Source organism: Notechis scutatus, chromosome Z (assembly GCF_049901735.1).
Source record: "Notechis scutatus isolate UNSWTSFEM ecotype Mainland chromosome Z, rNotScu1.2, whole genome shotgun sequence".
Lineage (NCBI taxonomy): Eukaryota > Metazoa > Chordata > Lepidosauria > Squamata > Elapidae > Notechis > Notechis scutatus.
This window is the reverse complement of record NC_142025.1, coordinates 11,648,670-11,667,178: the sequence shown is the minus strand read 5'-3', so window position 1 is coordinate 11,667,178 and position 18,509 is coordinate 11,648,670. Positions and strand designations below refer to the sequence as shown.

The 18,509-nt window shown below is 36.8% G+C and overlaps 1 protein-coding gene across 28 annotated transcripts in view; it reads right to left on the bottom strand.

Moving 5' to 3' along the window:
* ZMYND11 (zinc finger MYND-type containing 11) overlaps positions 1-18,509 on the bottom strand; it is a 113,124-nt gene that overhangs the window by 13,946 nt on the left and 80,669 nt on the right. For 9 of the 28 annotated variants that reach the window (XM_026687251.2, XM_026687254.2, XM_087946494.1 and 6 more), the window contains 9 exons: positions 17,889-18,050; positions 8,183-8,260; positions 6,073-6,165; positions 5,675-5,762; positions 4,733-4,788; positions 3,637-3,714; positions 2,234-2,352; positions 1,985-2,101; positions 488-695 (listed from right to left, as the gene is read on the bottom strand). In XM_026687251.2, coding sequence (XP_026543036.1) covers positions 488-695; positions 1,985-2,101; positions 2,234-2,352; positions 3,637-3,714; positions 4,733-4,788; positions 5,675-5,762; positions 6,073-6,165; positions 8,183-8,260; positions 17,889-18,050 — 999 coding nt within the window. The remainder of the gene's footprint in view (positions 1-487; positions 696-1,984; positions 2,102-2,233; positions 2,353-3,636; positions 3,715-4,732; positions 4,789-5,674; positions 5,763-6,072; positions 6,166-8,182; positions 8,261-17,888; positions 18,051-18,509) is intronic. The other 19 variants (XM_026687258.2, XM_026687259.2, XM_026687260.2 and 16 more) reach the window with 3 other exon arrangements.

Below are 18,509 nucleotides of genomic sequence, written 5' to 3'. Positions count from 1 at the left end.
CAGGCGCAGAAGCATTCCAACTCACCTCCTGAAAGCCTGCACTCTCCCTGTCGCTTCAGCAGCCGCCGTGCAAAGCAGCTGTGCTTCAAAAGCAGGAAATAAAGGTGAGTATGGGAGCCCAGGCAGGTGGGTGGGCCCAACAGCCAAGCAGTGGAGAGAACTGGTTTGGTCTCCACTGCTCATCACCGCTACTGGCTTGGTAGAACCGGGCCGAATACCACCACTGCCTTCAGGTACAAGCAATGGTGTCAATTCTAGAATTACTCAGAGGACAGAATTGCTTTTATTGCAAATCTTTTGCTCAAATACAGCGATTAAAAGCAACGTAAAGACAAACTTAGATCCGGAATCTGGTTTTCCATATGACTGAAATATGGATTTTCAGATCTGCGGTGAGAAAAAAAGCAGATTAAAGAAACAGCCGAGCTTCAATAATCATCTGCAACTGGTCTATATGAACTGGGATTAATTCAACTCATCTACTCACTTGCTCGTTACTGGTAGAAGAAATGCTTGATTCCGCTTCTTCCTCTCCTTTATCCTCATTTTTGGATTTCCAAAATCTGCCATCCCGAAGGAAACGCTGATGTAGCTCTAACTCATCGCAAGCTTTTTTCCAGCCCATGCTACGTTTTACGTGAAGCCGGTGTATATTAACAGTGATATCCTGAATATTTTCTGAAGGAATCCAGGCCCTCGACAATGAAAATGAAAAGATACACGTAAGCACATCCTTTGAAGGTGGCTGCCAATTCAGTTTTCAAATCATCCTTTTCTATGCCAAACATCCATTCAACTCTAAGAGCGCAAGTCTTACCTAAATGATGAAAAGAGTCTTCTCCATTGGGTTTTGATGGCGAGGTCATAGATACAACATTGAGTCTCCCCCGCCCTGCCATACTGTTCACAACACCCCCAATGTTAACTTTAATTCTACTTCAGTTATCATTTTCTCCTAGTCCAACTGCAACAATTATTTCTATGTGTAATTACAGCTTCTCAATATGTTTATAACTTTATTAATATCTAGGTGTTCCACAATGACATCACAGCTTACGGTATAAAAAAAAATTAATCTGAATTGTATTAAAGACTACAAGTAACTCTCAACAACTTTGCAAATGGGGCACAATTCACTTTTTGACCAAGTTGCTAAGCGAATCACCACAGTTGTTATGTGAATCATGTGGCTGGTTAAGTGAACCTGGCTTTCCCTATTGATTCTGCTTGTCAGAAGCCCCCTAGAAATGTTGCAAATGGCAATCTAAGGACTCCTGGACACTACAACCCACTGAAAATACTTGCCAGTTGCAAAGCTCCTAAAGTTTGAACATATGACTGTGGGGATGTTACAACAGTCATAAGCGTGAGAACTAGTTATAAGTCACTTGTTTCAGTGCCGTTGTGACTTTGAACAGTCTTTAAATAAACAGTTGTAAGCTGACTGCATTCCTGTGGTAATGTTAAGAAGCAAATTCTTTGGCTGGTTTTCTTTAGGATTCAAATTGTCTGATGTCACATATGTCAGGAAGACAAAACATGCAGTTATTTAATGGATTTATATCTCACTTTACTTTGTTCAGCTGAAGATGACATATGCAATGATCCCTACTCCTGTTTCTCCTACCAAAACCACTTTTATGAGATGAGCTGGACTAGCCTGAAAGGGACTTGCCCCAAGTTGGCACCTGTGGCTAAAGAGAACGCTAGAACTTTACCGAGCCCGAATATCAGGCCCCGAAAAAAATCAAGAAGACACGTAGAGTAACCTTCAAGCAATGTCCTTGATTGTCCTTCACCCATAGACAGAAATCTTGCCAAACTAAAGCAACCATTTCCATCACTAGAGATATAATCTCAAAATCTCTAGGGAGGAGCTATCTTAATTCTCTTTCTCTCAACTAAATTCTGTTTAAATTCTGCTGTCTTTTAGTCCCCTGGAATGCAGTCTCTCCCTCCTAGGAATCCAGACATTTCACCACACCTAGAAAGAGAAGCGCACTGTTGTTTATTTGTTAGATCTTTTTCCTCCAGTTGAAGCTCCACAACATCTCCACCTCCAATTTCATCTTGCAAAGGCAATCCAGTGTGGTTGATTGGCCTGAGAAAGAATGGGTCAAAGTTCAAGTGAATTTGAACCTGCATCAGTCTGGGATGAATCCACACCATTAACCACACCCAGGGGTGTGCTGGTTGTCTCAGTATACAAGAGACACTGCAAGAATGAAAATACCTTTGGTGGTGATGGCCAAAAAAGCGAACGTCAACTTGATTGTCTTCTTTCTGCATGACTTTTGCAGGCCAGAATCCAAAGCCTTTCATTTTGGCCCACACCAGTTCATGATTTGGTATCTAAAAATTAAAGGAATATGGTACCAGTTACAAAAGTATTTCTGACTTGGCAGGCGTTAGATATAACAATGTCACATAATGAGAATAAAGCTTATCAAAAGAGAATATCTGGAGTTCAGGTTTGAAACGTGAGGTCCTTGTTGGTTTTCTTGCAGACATCCCATTACCCAACTAGCTAACATCATCAATGCTGCAAGAGACTGGGCTCTGACATCTGTTTATAGATACAAGTGGTGTGCCAAGTTGGATTATGAAAAGTTTACAAGAAAACAACCTAACGGAGAGAGCATCAAGGACTCCACAACAAAACCTACCCATGACAGAGTCTTAACTACATCTTGACAACAGTCATCATCACTGTAAATCAGGGGTGTCAAACTAACATCGTCATGGTGGCGGCACATGACGTATCAGGACTTCCCCCCCTTCTCTAAACTGGGTGTGGGTGAGGCCAGCACGTGACACATTCGGCCTGCAGGCCGGGAGTTGGACAGCCCTGCTGTACATTTTTAATCTATCTTTCTAATCCCTATTAAAATGGGATTCTCTGTGTGCAAATTGCCTGGAAAACAGAGCAAAGAAACTCAGTTTCATTGAATCTTCAAGGAAATAAATGTTCCTTCTTATCTGCAAAAATTGACATTGTGTTGTTTCATGCATAGGAAACATCTAATGTTATTCAGGAAGCTGTGCAGGTGAACTAAAGCTCACAGGCAAGCGTCAAAAAATGTGGTTTAAATAAATGTTTCTGAATGCTTAACTGGTGTTTATTCCACAATCTGGAAATTATGACTTCTAAAATACAAGGTTTTGGTCTTCCTTGCACAACATGCAAAAACTGATAAGCTAGTTTGCTCACCACAGGTGGTTTTGGCAGTGTTCAAGCACATCAACTGAATTATAGATTGTTATTTTGAGAACACAGGTGTTCATCCACTTCCTCCAAGGAATGCTTGTACTCTGTGAGCCCTTAAACCAGGAAAATACTGGCAAGGCTTTATTATAGTACCAATTCTTTCCCTAATGCCAGGTAGACATGAATTGACCACTATAGCCAAGGAAATATACAAATGTGATCTCTGACTGGGAAACTGGTCTTATCTTTGCACTGGTATGAAGATGGTTCCACCTAGTGGTAGCTACAGAACCAACTTTTACAATTTTGTCTGATAGCTGTATTTATATCCTCAATGAATCCCATTCTTTATAACAGCTGGGATTAATTCCCATCACCATTTTGGGGGGCAGCTTCTACATTTCAATTGTGAGAAAAGGTAAGCTTACACAAGGATAGCAGAACCAATTGTCAGGACGTGCATTTGATAGATAGAAACAGTTCTTGCAAAGCTGAAGTTCATCCAGCTGAGGAAAAAGAAGAGGAACACTTGTCATCAAATGTTCTGAAATGCTGGAATGCAGATCTAAAATTGTAAATTAGTTTTTTTTCCTCAGTCTGAAAATTATATTTATTTGTTTTATAGGGGAAAAAAAACCCAAAAAGAGGAAAAGAGAAGAAAAAATAAAGTAAAAACAGACCTTTCCATGTCATATTACATATAAAAATATTTAGTCAAATTTTAAAGCAAATCATTAAACTATGACGAACCAAAGTTTGGCCTTTCCATTCTGCCCACTTAGTACCAATTTATCAAAGGAAACTGGGTACCTGGGTATCCATAACTTAGGATCCAAGTCAAAAGTAATTCTATTTTCTGAAAACTGAATAATAAATACTGTGCTGTCACTCATATATAGTGTATCCACTATTCTTTGAAGGTAAAATGCATAGGTAAGATTTTTAACTGGTCTCCAATCATTGCAGAAACATATTAGTCGTACAAACTGAACAAAAAGTTGTTGAGAACCTTTATTTATTCTAAGGAAGAAACAAAATTACTCAATACAGGCAAATCATACAGCCACACAAAAATATATTGGTGCATTCAAATTATTCTGGCACCCTTTATCTTTTAAAACCCCTGGAGTATAATCCACTACCATCGTTTAGCTTTTCATTGAAATCAACATATGAATTTGTTTTTGAAAGAAAACCTGTTCTAAAAGAGGTATCAATATAGCAGTCATATAAAATCTTTCTAATTTTCTTTACTTATTTTTATTTATGTATTAATGTTACTGTTCACGGATAAGATAAAAATGTTATTTAGCTTTTAAAAATTAGTTCTTCTGACTCATGATTAGGATTGAAATTACATGGGGAATTAGTTTCTGAAATTTAACCTATCAAAACACAGTGTGTGTTCTTTAAGATTTTTTTCCTGATTTCTAGAACAATTTTCAAACCAAATGAAACCACAGATATATGGAATCTAATAAGACAATTGTCCAGAAGTTACTAACATGACTAAATATTACTTACCTCGTGGCAGGTATCTTTGTAAAGCATCCTGGCTATGTCAGCTTGTTCACTGTCCACTGTAAAAAGAACAAACCCACAAACATCTAAATCTTTGTAAATGATATGATAAAAAACAATTGGCCAATTGAATTCTGGAGAACTGGCCACATCAGCTTGTAAAATCTGAGTACCCTTAGTTCTTTCAGCCTGATTTAAACTTCTAATGAGCTAGATATTCAAAGACTCTACATGCCAAGCCTTCTTCTTGTTGGCAAATATTTTAAAGATCTGCTTGGATGTAAAGAAAATTAAATATTTCTGAACAAGGTTAATAAAAAACATAAGAAAAGAAGTGCTGGCTTAAATAAAAGATCTATACATAGTCCCTGCTTAGCAACCACAATTGGGAAGCAACTAAGTGATGCAAATTACTATGAATCAAGAGACCGCAATGAATTTATGATCTCATTTCCTTTTTGGTCATTAAGTGAAACATTACATGACTTCAACTTACAATTTTAGTTTTGCCTTTTCTATTAACTCTACCTGTTGCACGCCAGTTGTGAAACACATAAATAGTAATCACATGACTACAGGACATTGCAATGGTTACAAAGGCAATGACTTGTTACCATATGCCATTGTAACTTTGAACAGTCATTAACAAGGTAACAAGGCAGTTGGTAAGCAAGAACTATGTGCATTCCATAAATTGTTTCTACAACTTTCCTTGTGATGCCTTTTGGGAAGCCCATGACAAGTGCATTCTCCATTCAAGTATCTGCTTTCTAATAGTGGAAGTAATACAGACCCATCATGTTGGTTTAAACTTCATGACTCTGTCTAATTCACCTTTGAGGAAGAAGTAAAATTGAACACAATGTAAAGTTCTCACTCATTCTCTATTCTTTATCATCAACTCCTTGAAGATCTTATTTTTAAGTCCAACCAATCCCTACCTACCTCCATAAAAAATCACGGTGTTGTGTAGAAGAAGTTGAGCATCTGCTTTAAACTCCTCATAACTTCTGTATTTTCCTTCATTTACTTTCTAATATAGATTGAAACAAAATTATTTATAACATTCATTAGTGTTGTCCAGTAATCAGAATAAGTACACATATAAAAGTATGTTTATATTACAGTTTCTACAGAGTAATTTATGGGAGCTTAAAAGTTGTGAAATTGTGTAATGAGAAGCTTTAGTTTGCTTTGTCTCATCTTTCATCCTAAAGCATTTCCATATAAAGAAGATCCAGTAGTCCTTTTAAGTGCGGATATTGGGCCTCCAAAATGAGATTAGTCTGAAAACTGCCAATATTCTTCTATTGCATGTAGCTCAGAATTATATAGGAACATACCTCTTGTATGGTTGGAACATCAACGGCTGTGTGTACTAGTCGACGGTACATTGGATGCTTGTTGTCTTTGCCTTTTTTGTTTAGATCAATAGCCTAAAAATTGATAGAAAATACTGGTTCAGAAACCTGCCAATCTGACAAGAAAGAAGAGTAATATAGCCTTTAAAAAGTTCATAAGCATTTGAATTACATGCCAGTTTACAAATTATAAAACTTTAAAAGGTTGTCATGTAGGGTACTTATTCAAAAGGCATAATCAAGAAACCAACATTCTAAATGTTTTATATGCATTAATATTATTGCACCAAGACAAATTGCTTGTGTGTCTAATCACACTTGGCCAATAAAGAAGAGAGGGGGAGGGGAGGGAGAGAGGGAGAGGGAGAGGGAGAGGGAGAGGGAGAGGGAGAGAGAAAGAAAAAGAGAAAGAGAAAGAGAAAGAAAAGAAAAAGAAAAAGAAAAAGAAAAGAAAAAGAAAAAGAAAAAGAAAAAAAAAAGAAAAAGAAAAAGAAAAGAAAAAGAAAAGAAAAAGAAAAAGAGAGAGAAAGAAAAAGAGAATGAATGAATGAATGAAATTCTATTTCCTCCCAAAATGTGCTTTAAATTTTCAAACAATCTATCACCATATAAAGTTTGACATATTGAATCAGCATACAATTCTTAAAATGTTTTTTTTTCCTCCCCAATATTTCTAATCAAGAGTTCTGATGGCTGAAAATGACTTTTTAAAGTAATGCATATGGCGAGACACAGTGGATAAACATTATATGGAGTAGTAGTAATATATAAAAACGGAATTTGGCAAATTGAGATTTCACTGCATTGGTAAGAATTAAGAGTTTGGTTATACTTTTTGAATATTCCTTTTATCCACTCAATTTCAAAATCATGAAGCTTTGCAGATACTCTGTTAATTCCACTATCACAAATTTTGTGTCTGGACAAGAACTGAAATAATAAGAAAATTAAATGGTAAATGAATCCTGGACACTATAAATAGTTCCAAGGAAGAGTGGTGGGAGGATGTACAATATAAGCCCTGTAGAAACATTGATTTAAAATCAAATGTGAAAATAGGTGAAACAGATTTTCTGTTCGACTTCAGCTGTAAAAAAAATTGCCAACAAACATGCCCCTGAACAATGGGAAGGATTAGAAAGGATGGGAGATCTGAAACAAAGAAGACACGAAGATCCAGGTTCCTGTGCAAATCCCTTGCACGAGACCTCTTAAGTTGCGACTTTTTGACAGACATCAAATCTAATATGTGTCCAACTGTTAGTGAGAAAATTCTCTTCCAATTAGCTGAAGGTTTTGTTCAAGCTTCCCTCAAATGTGAACATCTGGTGAACAGAATTATGCACATCTACACACAGTGCTTTTTAAACAGGAGTGAAACTGGAAGGTTTCAGTTCATAGTCATAGATAAAGCTCTCAAAATGTATTTTTAATGTTATATTTTTCCCATTCCCCTTTTCCTTGGTGAATTCATTTATTCGAGTGAAGATGGGGGACAGAAGGATAAAACAAAGATACTGAAAGGGGAAACAGAAAAGTAGAAAATAATTCCTGTTCCATTTCCAGAACTGACTTATACATAGTCCTCAACAAACAACCATAATGGAGCCTCCCGATTATGGTTGTACGTTGTAATGGTTGTAAAACAGATGCCATGTTGTCAAGAGTTGTCAATTTACAACTCTTGCAGCAGTCATTAAGTGAATATGGTGGTCATAAAGCGGCTACAGAAATCATTTAGAGAACCCATTATTCCCTATGATGTGGTTTTGCTAAAAACCAGAAATGCCACTTTTCGTCAAAACTGTTGTTAAAATACATTTGTGTAACCCCAGGACACTGCAAATGGCCCTAAAGACAGCCATGTTGCTGAGCTCAGTTCAGACATCTGACTATGGAGAAAACTTGACCATCAGAACTTCAAATCCAGATCATAAGCATAAGATAGGACCGTTATAACTTTGAATGGTCTTAAGCAATCTATTGTTACATTGAGGACTACCTGTGACTAGTTGAAGTTGCGAAAGAAAACACACACACAAAAAGCCATCTGCTTAGAATCCTACACAGAACTGTATGGTACAACACTCACCCGTTCCTTCATCCGGGAGACAATGAAGCGCAAATAAGTGCTCATTTCCTGCTTACTGGTGTTCTTCTTCTTAATGCTCTGAGAGAATAAGGGGAAGGAATCAACAGGTTTATTTTAGAACTGTGACTTTTGGGAAACATGACAGATTTTACAGTGCAACGTTGTTAAAACACAGCCCACAAACTCAAGCAAGAAGCTTATTCTTGCAGCCAGTGAAGGATGAACAATCAAAGCACAATGACATGAAACTACTGCTCAGAGAACATTCTGGCTGGGGTGATGTTGGTGGAGATGACGTGACTCTTCCACAAGCATCAACAAAGCCCAGATGTTACTAGGTGGAAAGTTTACTAAATTGACACATCTACAGAATTCCCACCTGGGCAAAGATGCATGGGATGGGTATGTTAATCTGCTATTGAAAAATAAACACTTGTTTGTTTTTTTCCTAATTCACACTTGCATAGTCCATAGCCAAATTAGCTCAAACTGAATGTTTTTGGGTGTCTTTCTAACACTTTTTTGGCCCTTCTGCATTGATCTGAACAAACAAATGTGTTCGCAGTTTTGGAACAATATTGTATCTTAGTGTCCAGGGATAGGGTAAGGTCATCTGCGGAAGGAGTGAGCAGGAAAGCAGCCATTAAGTGAGATGAACCTTAAGTAAAAAGGGATGCATCTTGTTGAAGAACAGCAAATGTTCTCCAGGAGGTCAAGATTGCATATGTAAACATTTTAGACTGGGTTGAGCAATGTAGTGGATACCCAATGTCTAAGTGGGGATTTAAATCCAAGTCCAATTTGATTGTTCTATTAGATCCCACAGAAAATTGGGAGTGGAATGGTGTAAGTAAAGTCATCTCATCACCAAGCAGGTTTTCAAAGAAGGAACAGCAGTCCCATAATTATGTGTCAGAGAAAAGAAATTATTCCATATGGAGTTCATTTTACTGAGAACAGGTTCTTTGTAATGCTGGTTCACCAATATGCTAATATTTAAAAAAATTCAAATTCACAAATTGTACTTATGCCCATGGTTCTATGTTTGTGTGTATATAAAGAGGTGGCCAAACATAGCTTGGCTGCTAGATGCCATAACGCTTACTGCCCCACTCCAAGCAATCCCTTGCCTGGTCAAGAAAAACCCCCAATTAAGAATGGCTTGAAGATTACACAACCATGGAGAGAATGGATGCACAGCTGCATGCACAGCTTTTCTTTCTGTGTCAGACCAGTTAAAATGACTTATTTAGTAACAGCCAGCAAGTCACAATATTTCACAGACTCTAATCCAGATTCTGAAATCTAAATGGCTCAGCTTCTCTTCCAAAGCTTAAAGCTTTGTGATTATCCTTGTACTTAAGACACAAAAAGCAACATTCTACAAGATCAAACTATAGGAATAAAAAAAAAAAATCACACCAGAAGAGGTCTCTGAAACCTACAAACTATCCTTGTACATCAGGTGTGTCAAACTCACATCGTCACCACGTGACATATTGGGGCTTTCCGCAAGGGTGGGATTCAAATTTTTAACAACCGGTTCTGTGGGTGTGGCTTTGGTGGTGGGCGTGGCTTTGGTGGTGGGCATGGCTTAGTAGTCATGTTATTGGCTAGACGTGGCCAACTCTACATCACTCATATCGAGGCACGCATCTCCTCGCCTGGCCTCTCATGACTGTGGGGATGCTGCAACAGTCGTAAGTGTGAAAAATGGTCATAAGTCACTTTTTTCAGTGCCATTGTAACTTTGAATGGTCACTCCACACAAGCAAAGTACCAGCAAAGGAGGGGAAAAAATTCCAGAGACGTTCCAGAGACAGGAAGTCTAGTCCTGCCAAGAATGTAATAAGGTTTAACGGAGAGGCAGTTTCTGTAAGCAATACCAGAATGTTTCCTTCCTGCCTTCCTTACAGGATTAGACAAGTAATTTCTTCTAACAACTGGTTCTCTGAACAGCTTAGAATGTTAACAACTGGTTCTAGTGAATAGGTGCGAACTGGTAGAATCCCACCCCTGACTTTCCCCCCCTTCGCTAAACTGGGCGTGGGCATGGCCAGTGCGTGACGCATCCGGTTTGCAGGCCGGAAGATGGACAGCCCTTCTGTACATTTTTAATCTACCTATTCTAATCACTATTAAAGTGGGGTTCTCTGCATGCAAATTGCCTGGAAAATTAGCAACTAGTCTCCTTAAAGCCAGCATAACCATGGAAGAAGGTATTGATCCAAAGCAGGATTAGATTGGGAACAATATGTTATAGTGATTGAATTAATTAATCCACAATAGTGGGCAAGAGATTATCTGTTCAATATACATTTCAAACTTTTTAGAATGCATCTAAATCTCCTAAATTTGAACCTCACATTTTTAATAGTGATATGTAGATGAATTTAAAGCTATGAGCAAGAAGATTTTTTATGGTTCTATACCTCATTTCTTTGTTCTATTATCTAATGAAATCTACTTTATCCAGGGGCAAATTATTGCCCAGTGCAAAAAAAAAAAATGGTACACTTTCCTTTCACAGGAAGGTTCTAATAATTCACCACAGGAAAAAAAGAATAAGTAGCATTACTATTATTACTATTACTACTATTTTCCTGGAAAAATAACACTTATAAATTCAGTAGATAAATAAAAACAAGCAATAATTGCAGATTATTTCAATTTCAATCCACATTGGACTATGTAATACATTTGGAACTTCATAAAATTTTCTTGTTTTCCTAGTAAGAAAGAGTTTTAGCTATTACATTTAAATACTTTCATTTGGAAGAACAACATCATTATCACCATTTTTTTCTGAGATTACAAACTTCAAAATACGAAACCCTAAAAATTGTGAGCTCCAACTTTACTGATAATAAAGCTGTTATTATTAAAAGTTCTACCATAATATGGCAGAAATTTAAATGAACTTAACACTGAAAATGCCAGTGGCACTTTGGTAAACAGGTTTACAAAAATATATGATACAAGCAATTGTAGGAATTAATTTCTTTTTATTTTAATCTTTGCCCCTTATCAAGAAAGAGCCAAGCATCGTTGGGGGAAAAATCTACTAGCATGTATCCTCCTTACTCTGCTGTAATTCTTCCTAATGATTCTGCCAGCTTTTGATTTTAATATTATGGGATGATGTTCATGGATCATGAGAAATTCAGCATATGGTCCGCACAGCAACAACAATCCAAAGCCACTCATAAATATATGTGCAAGAGGAATGATGATGAAGGGAACACTCTAATTTGGAATTAAGACTCTATGAATAGTGAAATACCTTTTTTTTTTTTTGTACTACTCATATGCTTGGGGGTGGTGGTGTAAAAAAAGAACACTTTTTAAAACTCATGACATACTGAAGAGATTCTGACACCGTTTTGCAACCATACTTATGCTGTATGTGTATTTTTTAAGCCTGAAAATGCAGCCCTTTTCTAAACACAGCTTAAATAATTAAAATGTTGAATGAATTCTTCAATTTTGGCTGCCCTTGAATAAAAGTTACTCATGGGCTTTGATGATCTGATATTATACCTTAAACATCCTGGAAGGAGAAATATAAACACCAAGCAACACAATCTGTCCGTGGTTTAATAGTCCCAGCAATCTTCTAAAGGACAACATTCAGTAGCTTTCGTCCTGCCAGGGCTATAACGTCCTACTACTGCTCCAATTACAATTCTGACTTTCAGCCAAAAATAGCAGATGGTGTCTATCCTGGTTATATTTTAATTGGATTCATAGAATATACAATAATAGGGTTGGAAGGAATTTTGGAAACTTTCTAGTCCAACCACCTGTTCAAACAGGAGACTCCCTATCACCTTGGATAAAAAGTTGTCCAATCCTTCTTGAAAACTTCCATTGACAGAGTCCCTACAACTCCAGAAAGTGAGCTGTTTCACTGATAATTGTTCTGTTAGGAATTTTCTCCTAAGCTTGATTTTCCAACTCCCTGTCCTGCCCTCAGAATAGATCTTGTAGATCTATTACATAGACCCTGGAGAATCCTAGATCAACCCCTTTCCTCCCCTCAAGTACTGGAAGCTGCTATCCTGTCACCCCTAATTCTTAGGCCACATATACCATACCCAATTTCCTTAACTGTTCATTGTACTTGTTAACTTTTAGATGTCTTATCAACTTGGTTGTTGTTCTCTACATTCTTTCTGGGCCCTCGGCTTCCTTTTTGTCTAATTCCACCAGAATTAGACACAGTATTCCAAGTGTGGTTTCACCAACGCAGTGCCAATGCAAAGCATTCCTGAAATTAACCCCATACTCTTTGTCAAGGAATACAATATTTTGTGATATGAGAAATCCTTCAAGATGATCCTCAGTCTGACTGCTAATTTATTTAACACATCTAGATTGTTAGTTCAAAAGAATGATTTTGTAAATTAAGAAGTGGAGTTGCATCTTTTTCAACCATGGAATGTTGAAAAGGCACTAATAGTTTCCTCTTTTTTTTTTTAACCACAAGCTAATACAGCTGTTCTCTTTCAATTACAACATTTTGGACATGATTGTCCTCCTCCAATTAGCAAATGTAGTAATATTTCAGGAACTATCCCACACAGAGTTTCTTAACTTCGGGAATTGAGAATCTTAGTTGAAAGCTGACTTAAGCTATACCCTTGTTATGGAGATTGCTTCAGTTATTTCTTTTAGAGATTTGATTTTTTTTTACTGATGATAATACTGAATAGCCTGATTGCCTTTTGTACAAGCTCATTAAGGTTCTTTATGTTTTTGGATAGCACCAAGCACTTAAAGAGTTTCATTATGAGAAAATGAAAACAAAGAACCAACCATTCTCTAGTCCTGGCTGTTAAAAAATGGCCATGTCTCTGGCTAAGAGGAAATTCCATAATTCAACTTATATCTACAAAGAATCTACTCACCTCCGTAGCTTAAGCCTTCACAGGTTATAAGTCTGGGAAATTGAAAGACTATAAGGTGGAGATGACTAAAGGATTAGTGACCTAATAAACACTCAAGAAAGGAGGAAACCTGCCAGATTCTTTCCAACAGTGGCATATCTATGCATCATAGCAACTTTTAGTACTCTGTCTGTAAAGTAGGAATGGATTTAAAAGGCACACACATATTGCCAAACCTATTTCTGAAAATCCAGAGCATGTTACAAATCATGCTTCTGAAATATAATACACCCAAATAGCAAATTTGAGTGGCATGATGTTTTTTAATATTAATATTATTTAATATTTAATTTATAATATTATTTAATATTAATAGGTATATTTGAGGAGTCTTACAACACCTATTTTCAGCATTCATCTCCATCGCCAAAAATAATAAAGCAAACACTTAAAAGAGTTTCACTTGTTTTACTGACGTTGCCACATTCTTGTCATATTTCTCTTTGCAGGTCTTAATGGCCAGAAACAAAATGGCCCCTCAGCACAAAACCATTTGAAAGAACGCAGGCAGAATTATCCCCAAATTCCTACTGATTATTTTAAAATAAAAGGAATAAAAAACAAGCAATAGGGAAGACAGGTCCTGGATATCTAACCATAGCCCAGTATTTCTCAACAATGGCAATTTTAATATGTGTGGGCTTCAGCTGGCTGGGAGATTCTGGGAATTGAAATTCACAAAACTTAAAACTGGTTGAGATACATAGTGAAGATTTTCTTCTACTCTTATGTACCAAATGATGTAGGATGTAGGGGAAGGTTAATGTTTGAGCAGTTTTCATACAGCACTGATAAAATCTCCCCCACCCCCACCCCCCAAAAAACCATAGAGAGAATCATAGGCTACTGGCATCAATATTCTGCTGGCATCAATATATTCCACAGATAACATATGGATCTGGTCTTATACTTGAGAAGAACTTCTAAGAAAGTACACAACTACATATAGTACACCTATAATGTGTATATATCTTAAAATGAAATAAGCAAAATAAGCTCTCTCTTCTCCCCCATCCCCATGGTTTAATTTTTTGCAGAAGAATGTAATACTCTTCATGTAATTAAAGAAAACCATTTTCAAGGGCAGCCTAGTCGATTTCAAAGTACATTTCAGTGTTTCAGGAATGTTACAAAACCATTCCTCCACAGAAAAGCATGTGCACAGTTCCATGGAATCCCTGGGCCAAATGCTTTTCAGTTGCTCTCTTTGCAGGGAATCTCAGATGGCATTTATATGAAACAAAAAAAATACCCTGGCAGAGAGTATAATGCATATTTGTTCCTTCTTCTATCGAACCTATCTGATGTGTCTATATAGGCTATTCAATTCTGCGCCTTTATTTGTCCTAGTAGCTGACCATTAGTGTCAATCTTGGCGATCATCACTGATATTTGGGTTATTGTTATTAGCTGCTTCTGTTTTTATGATATCATTGTACTGTATGACCCCTTTTTATTCGTATCTGTATATTTAGATGTATCTGTTTCTATCTTACATATCTGACAAATAATGTGTTTTGTGGCTTAAAGGCCATAATAAAAGATTCAATGATTGACTTCAATGTTTCCAGCTATAAATTTGCAATATAGTCGGACATAATTCAAATATGCGATACCAACACCATTGTACAAGTGGTAGTTGCAACAAGTCATTAAAATTTTGGCCACACTATCCCTGTGGTCATGTAATCACAATTCAAGTGATGGTGATTTGTGACCTTTCCCACTAGCTTCCCACAAGCAAAGTCCATTAAAGTCTACCCAAATGTCTCTGGAAGTCGGAATCAGATGAGATCCTTGCTTAGCGACCAGTGAAATTTCCTCCTTTTTTCAGGTTGTTGTGCTAGAAATGTAGGGAAGAGTTAAAACCACCACAAAGGTGCTTTGTATGGATTCAGCAATTTTGGTTAACATCATGTCTATTGAAGCTAAATTCCCTTTCTTAAAACAAAGTCTCTTTGTGTGAATAAATGTACACATGTGAACAAGAAAGTGCATGCACTTGACATTATTTACAACTTAATTCACAATGCCCAGAGGATTTTCCTGTTTAATGGCTGAAGAATAACCCCTGCTTCATTAATCTTCTATTCAATTCTCCTAGCAAAAGCATCGCAGGAAGGAAATGTTTGTATGGAATGACAACAGGAAAACGCAGAAAGTGCCTTTGGATTTTCAGCTATTTTGATCTGCCCCAGCCTCCTATGGAGGAGAGTAAGAACATTTGGAAGTCCTTTCTAAAGCCAGGCTTGTTTCCCAAAATAAAGGCATTTGTGAATCAGTGATAGTGAAGTCTTGCACTGAGATTTAAATACTGAATAGGAGAGTTCCAGAAACTAATTTCAGAGATCACTCTGCCTCCCCCAAAATTATGGTGATCTAACTGCACTAGCTGTTCCTTTGCTGAGTAGCGACTGGCATTTGCCACCATTCACTAAAGCCTTATAGATTATATGCATTGCTTCGCTGCTGGGCATAGAAGGCACACCAGAGATGCATCTGGCCAATATATATCAGGGCACTTAATAACTAACACAGTGTTTCCCAACCTTCGTAATTTCCAGATTTATGGACACTAGCCATGTGAATGAAAGTGAATTCTGGGATTTCAAGTCCACATACTTGGCAATGGCCATCATTGGGATATAATGGACTAACAGAATGGTGTGCCTGGAGTTTTTGGCCAACTGTCATGAGTCTTGATCTCTCAGACACTCTTTTTAAAACACATAAATTTGTAATTTGATGTCAATCAAATCTGGTGGAGCAGAAGTCTTAAATATATGCCTATAGATATATTAAAAATCAACCAAAACATGGAAGAATCTTATCTAGTTTTGTTACACAAATTCCAAAGATTGAATCACAAGCTGTTATTCAATCACACACCCTGTTGTCCAATTTTGGCAGCAACTGATACACAATCAGAAGAAAAAATAAATCTGATTTCCAACACTTATTTTGCCCAACCAAAGTAGGACTACAGTCAAGATAGATAAGAAAAGCTGCCCACTTGTTTAAATGAAAGAAACAAATGTGGGGTGTTCGTTATAATCAAACCATGATGGAAACATGTAGAAAGCTGGGTAAGGAGACAGAAGTCTAATTAAGTCTGGCAGATGTGTAGAGATGGTAGCTTGTGAGCAAAATGGAGGCTCTTTTTTGAGTGATAGCTTATTCGAGAACAATGCCTACTTGTAAGGAAGTCAAGGGAGGAAGGAAAAACCAATAGAAGATAATATTTGTAGCTCAAGATTGAACTGTGGGGCCCTTGGTGCTCTCTGAGCTTGGATGTTTGCTAGTGATTTTCCTTGTTTGGTAATGAAACATCTGCAAGAAAACAACGAAGCTCATAGTGAGGAAGGAAAAATGTTTGGCTTTAAAAAAAGGAAAGGAGAACCAAGGGTAATTAAGAAGCCTCTTACTGCTCAGAAAGGGCACAAATCTCCCCGATGGAATCACGATTTATTCTTATTCCTATCATGTGACTCCTACTACTCTGTTATTTTTATTATTAATCTTTCTTATAAGCAAGATGATGTTTTCTAACTGTTAAGTTACAGCGACTGTTCATTCACACATTTTTTTAAACACATTCTTCAGCATAGTATATACTATGCATGTCTGAGAAAGTTAAATAGGAAAAGTAGAGGAGAAAAATGTCTATCAAAATTATCATCTCTTTCTCCTCTGCTATCCCTATGCAAACTGTATCACTCTCAAAAAAAGAAAGAAAGAAATCCAGATACTGTTGGATTTTTAAGGCATTTTTTTTAAAGTAAGGGGCACAAAAAGGTGATTCTGAATTAAAAGCACCTGATTTCACAGAAACTCTAGTAAAATGTGACAGTTTAATGTGCAACATTTGAATAAAATTGCTTTTCATTAATTTCATCCCACAACATTCACAAACATCTGTAGCTTAAAATATAAAGTGAAAGAGAAATAAAGAAAATTTTAGATTACATTATTTAAAAGTTCTGTAAATCACCCTGGGGAAAATTTTGATTTAAAGGGTGGCAAAAAAAGTCATTAAGAAATAAATTAGTTCATCAAGTTTATAACTAAGTCAGCTTCTTTATATGTGTACTGTATTTTTCTTAAATCGTAATGCAAATGGTCTGGAGTTCTGACAGAAATTAGGCATATAAAGCTTACATTTGTTTAAATAACAATCCAGTTGTTGTTATTAGAGAGGAATCAAGAAAAATATTTCACACATCTGGATATGATTGGGCAAATGCAGAAAGAATTTAACATCCAGGCAAGTGGAAAAAGCCAAAGATAAGGCATCACTCTGGTTCCAAGTTCTATGGATATTAAGAAGGAATGGACTTGGAAGAAGGGAGGCCTGTGTCCATCAAGGCAATACATCTTGGACTCGTTTTGGCGGTGAGGGGGTAAGTAGTCCTGCTAATGAAACGTATGGGAATTAAGCTCCTGTACTATTTTCTTAAGTTACGGCCAAAGTCTGTTAAAGATTCATGTGAAGAATTCTGAAACTCAAAGTTATGGACAAGAGGATTTTCCCAGTCCAATCCAGCAAAAAGATTTCATGACTGCCCCAAGGCAAGGATTATGGGTAGCATGCTTATTTTACTAATTTTGCCCAGACACACCCAGATATCTGCATTGAACATAGGGATTGTCCTTGCAGTAGGCAAAGCTGGATGTTTCTCCTCACCGAAAACTTCTTAAATCTATAAATAACAAAGACCAAGCCTCTATTCAGCACATGAAAGCTAAGAGGTACTCACCCTGCAAACTGGGCATTGCCAGGGGCTACTGCTGTCTCTAAGCCTGAACTCATCAGATAAACACTTGGAATGATACACCCGAAAACACAGGTCACATATCAACACCTCTCCAGGAAAATGGCATTCAAAACAATACCAGTCATGAGTTTCTGTCTCCCAGTCCTACAAAAAATACAAAATAATTTGATAGAACAGTCTGTCAATATCTGAAACAGCCATGTATAGAAAAAAAAAAGCACATTTCTTGAAGTCTAGCAATGGTTAGGCATTTTAAAATATGGCACCTCTTTCATGGATTATACCTTTTTTGTTTTGTTTTAAAATTCCGCTCTATAAAACTTCAAGTATGCTAGTTGCTGAAAATTCTATGCTTTTAGCTTTTAATAAGTGCTGAGGCTTAACTCATGGAATATGAGTGTGTCTGATTAACAGCATATACACTCTTATGTCATGTTCCCAGGCTTTCGGATACTTCCCTCCAAAAAAAGAATTTCTTGTCTTACATCCTATAAAATGAAATTTGAATTTCAATGAAGCCCCAATCATCTTTACATTATTAAAGGAAGACAATGGAACTCCTTCCTCTGCTTTAAGTAAATAAATTGTAATACAAATAATCCT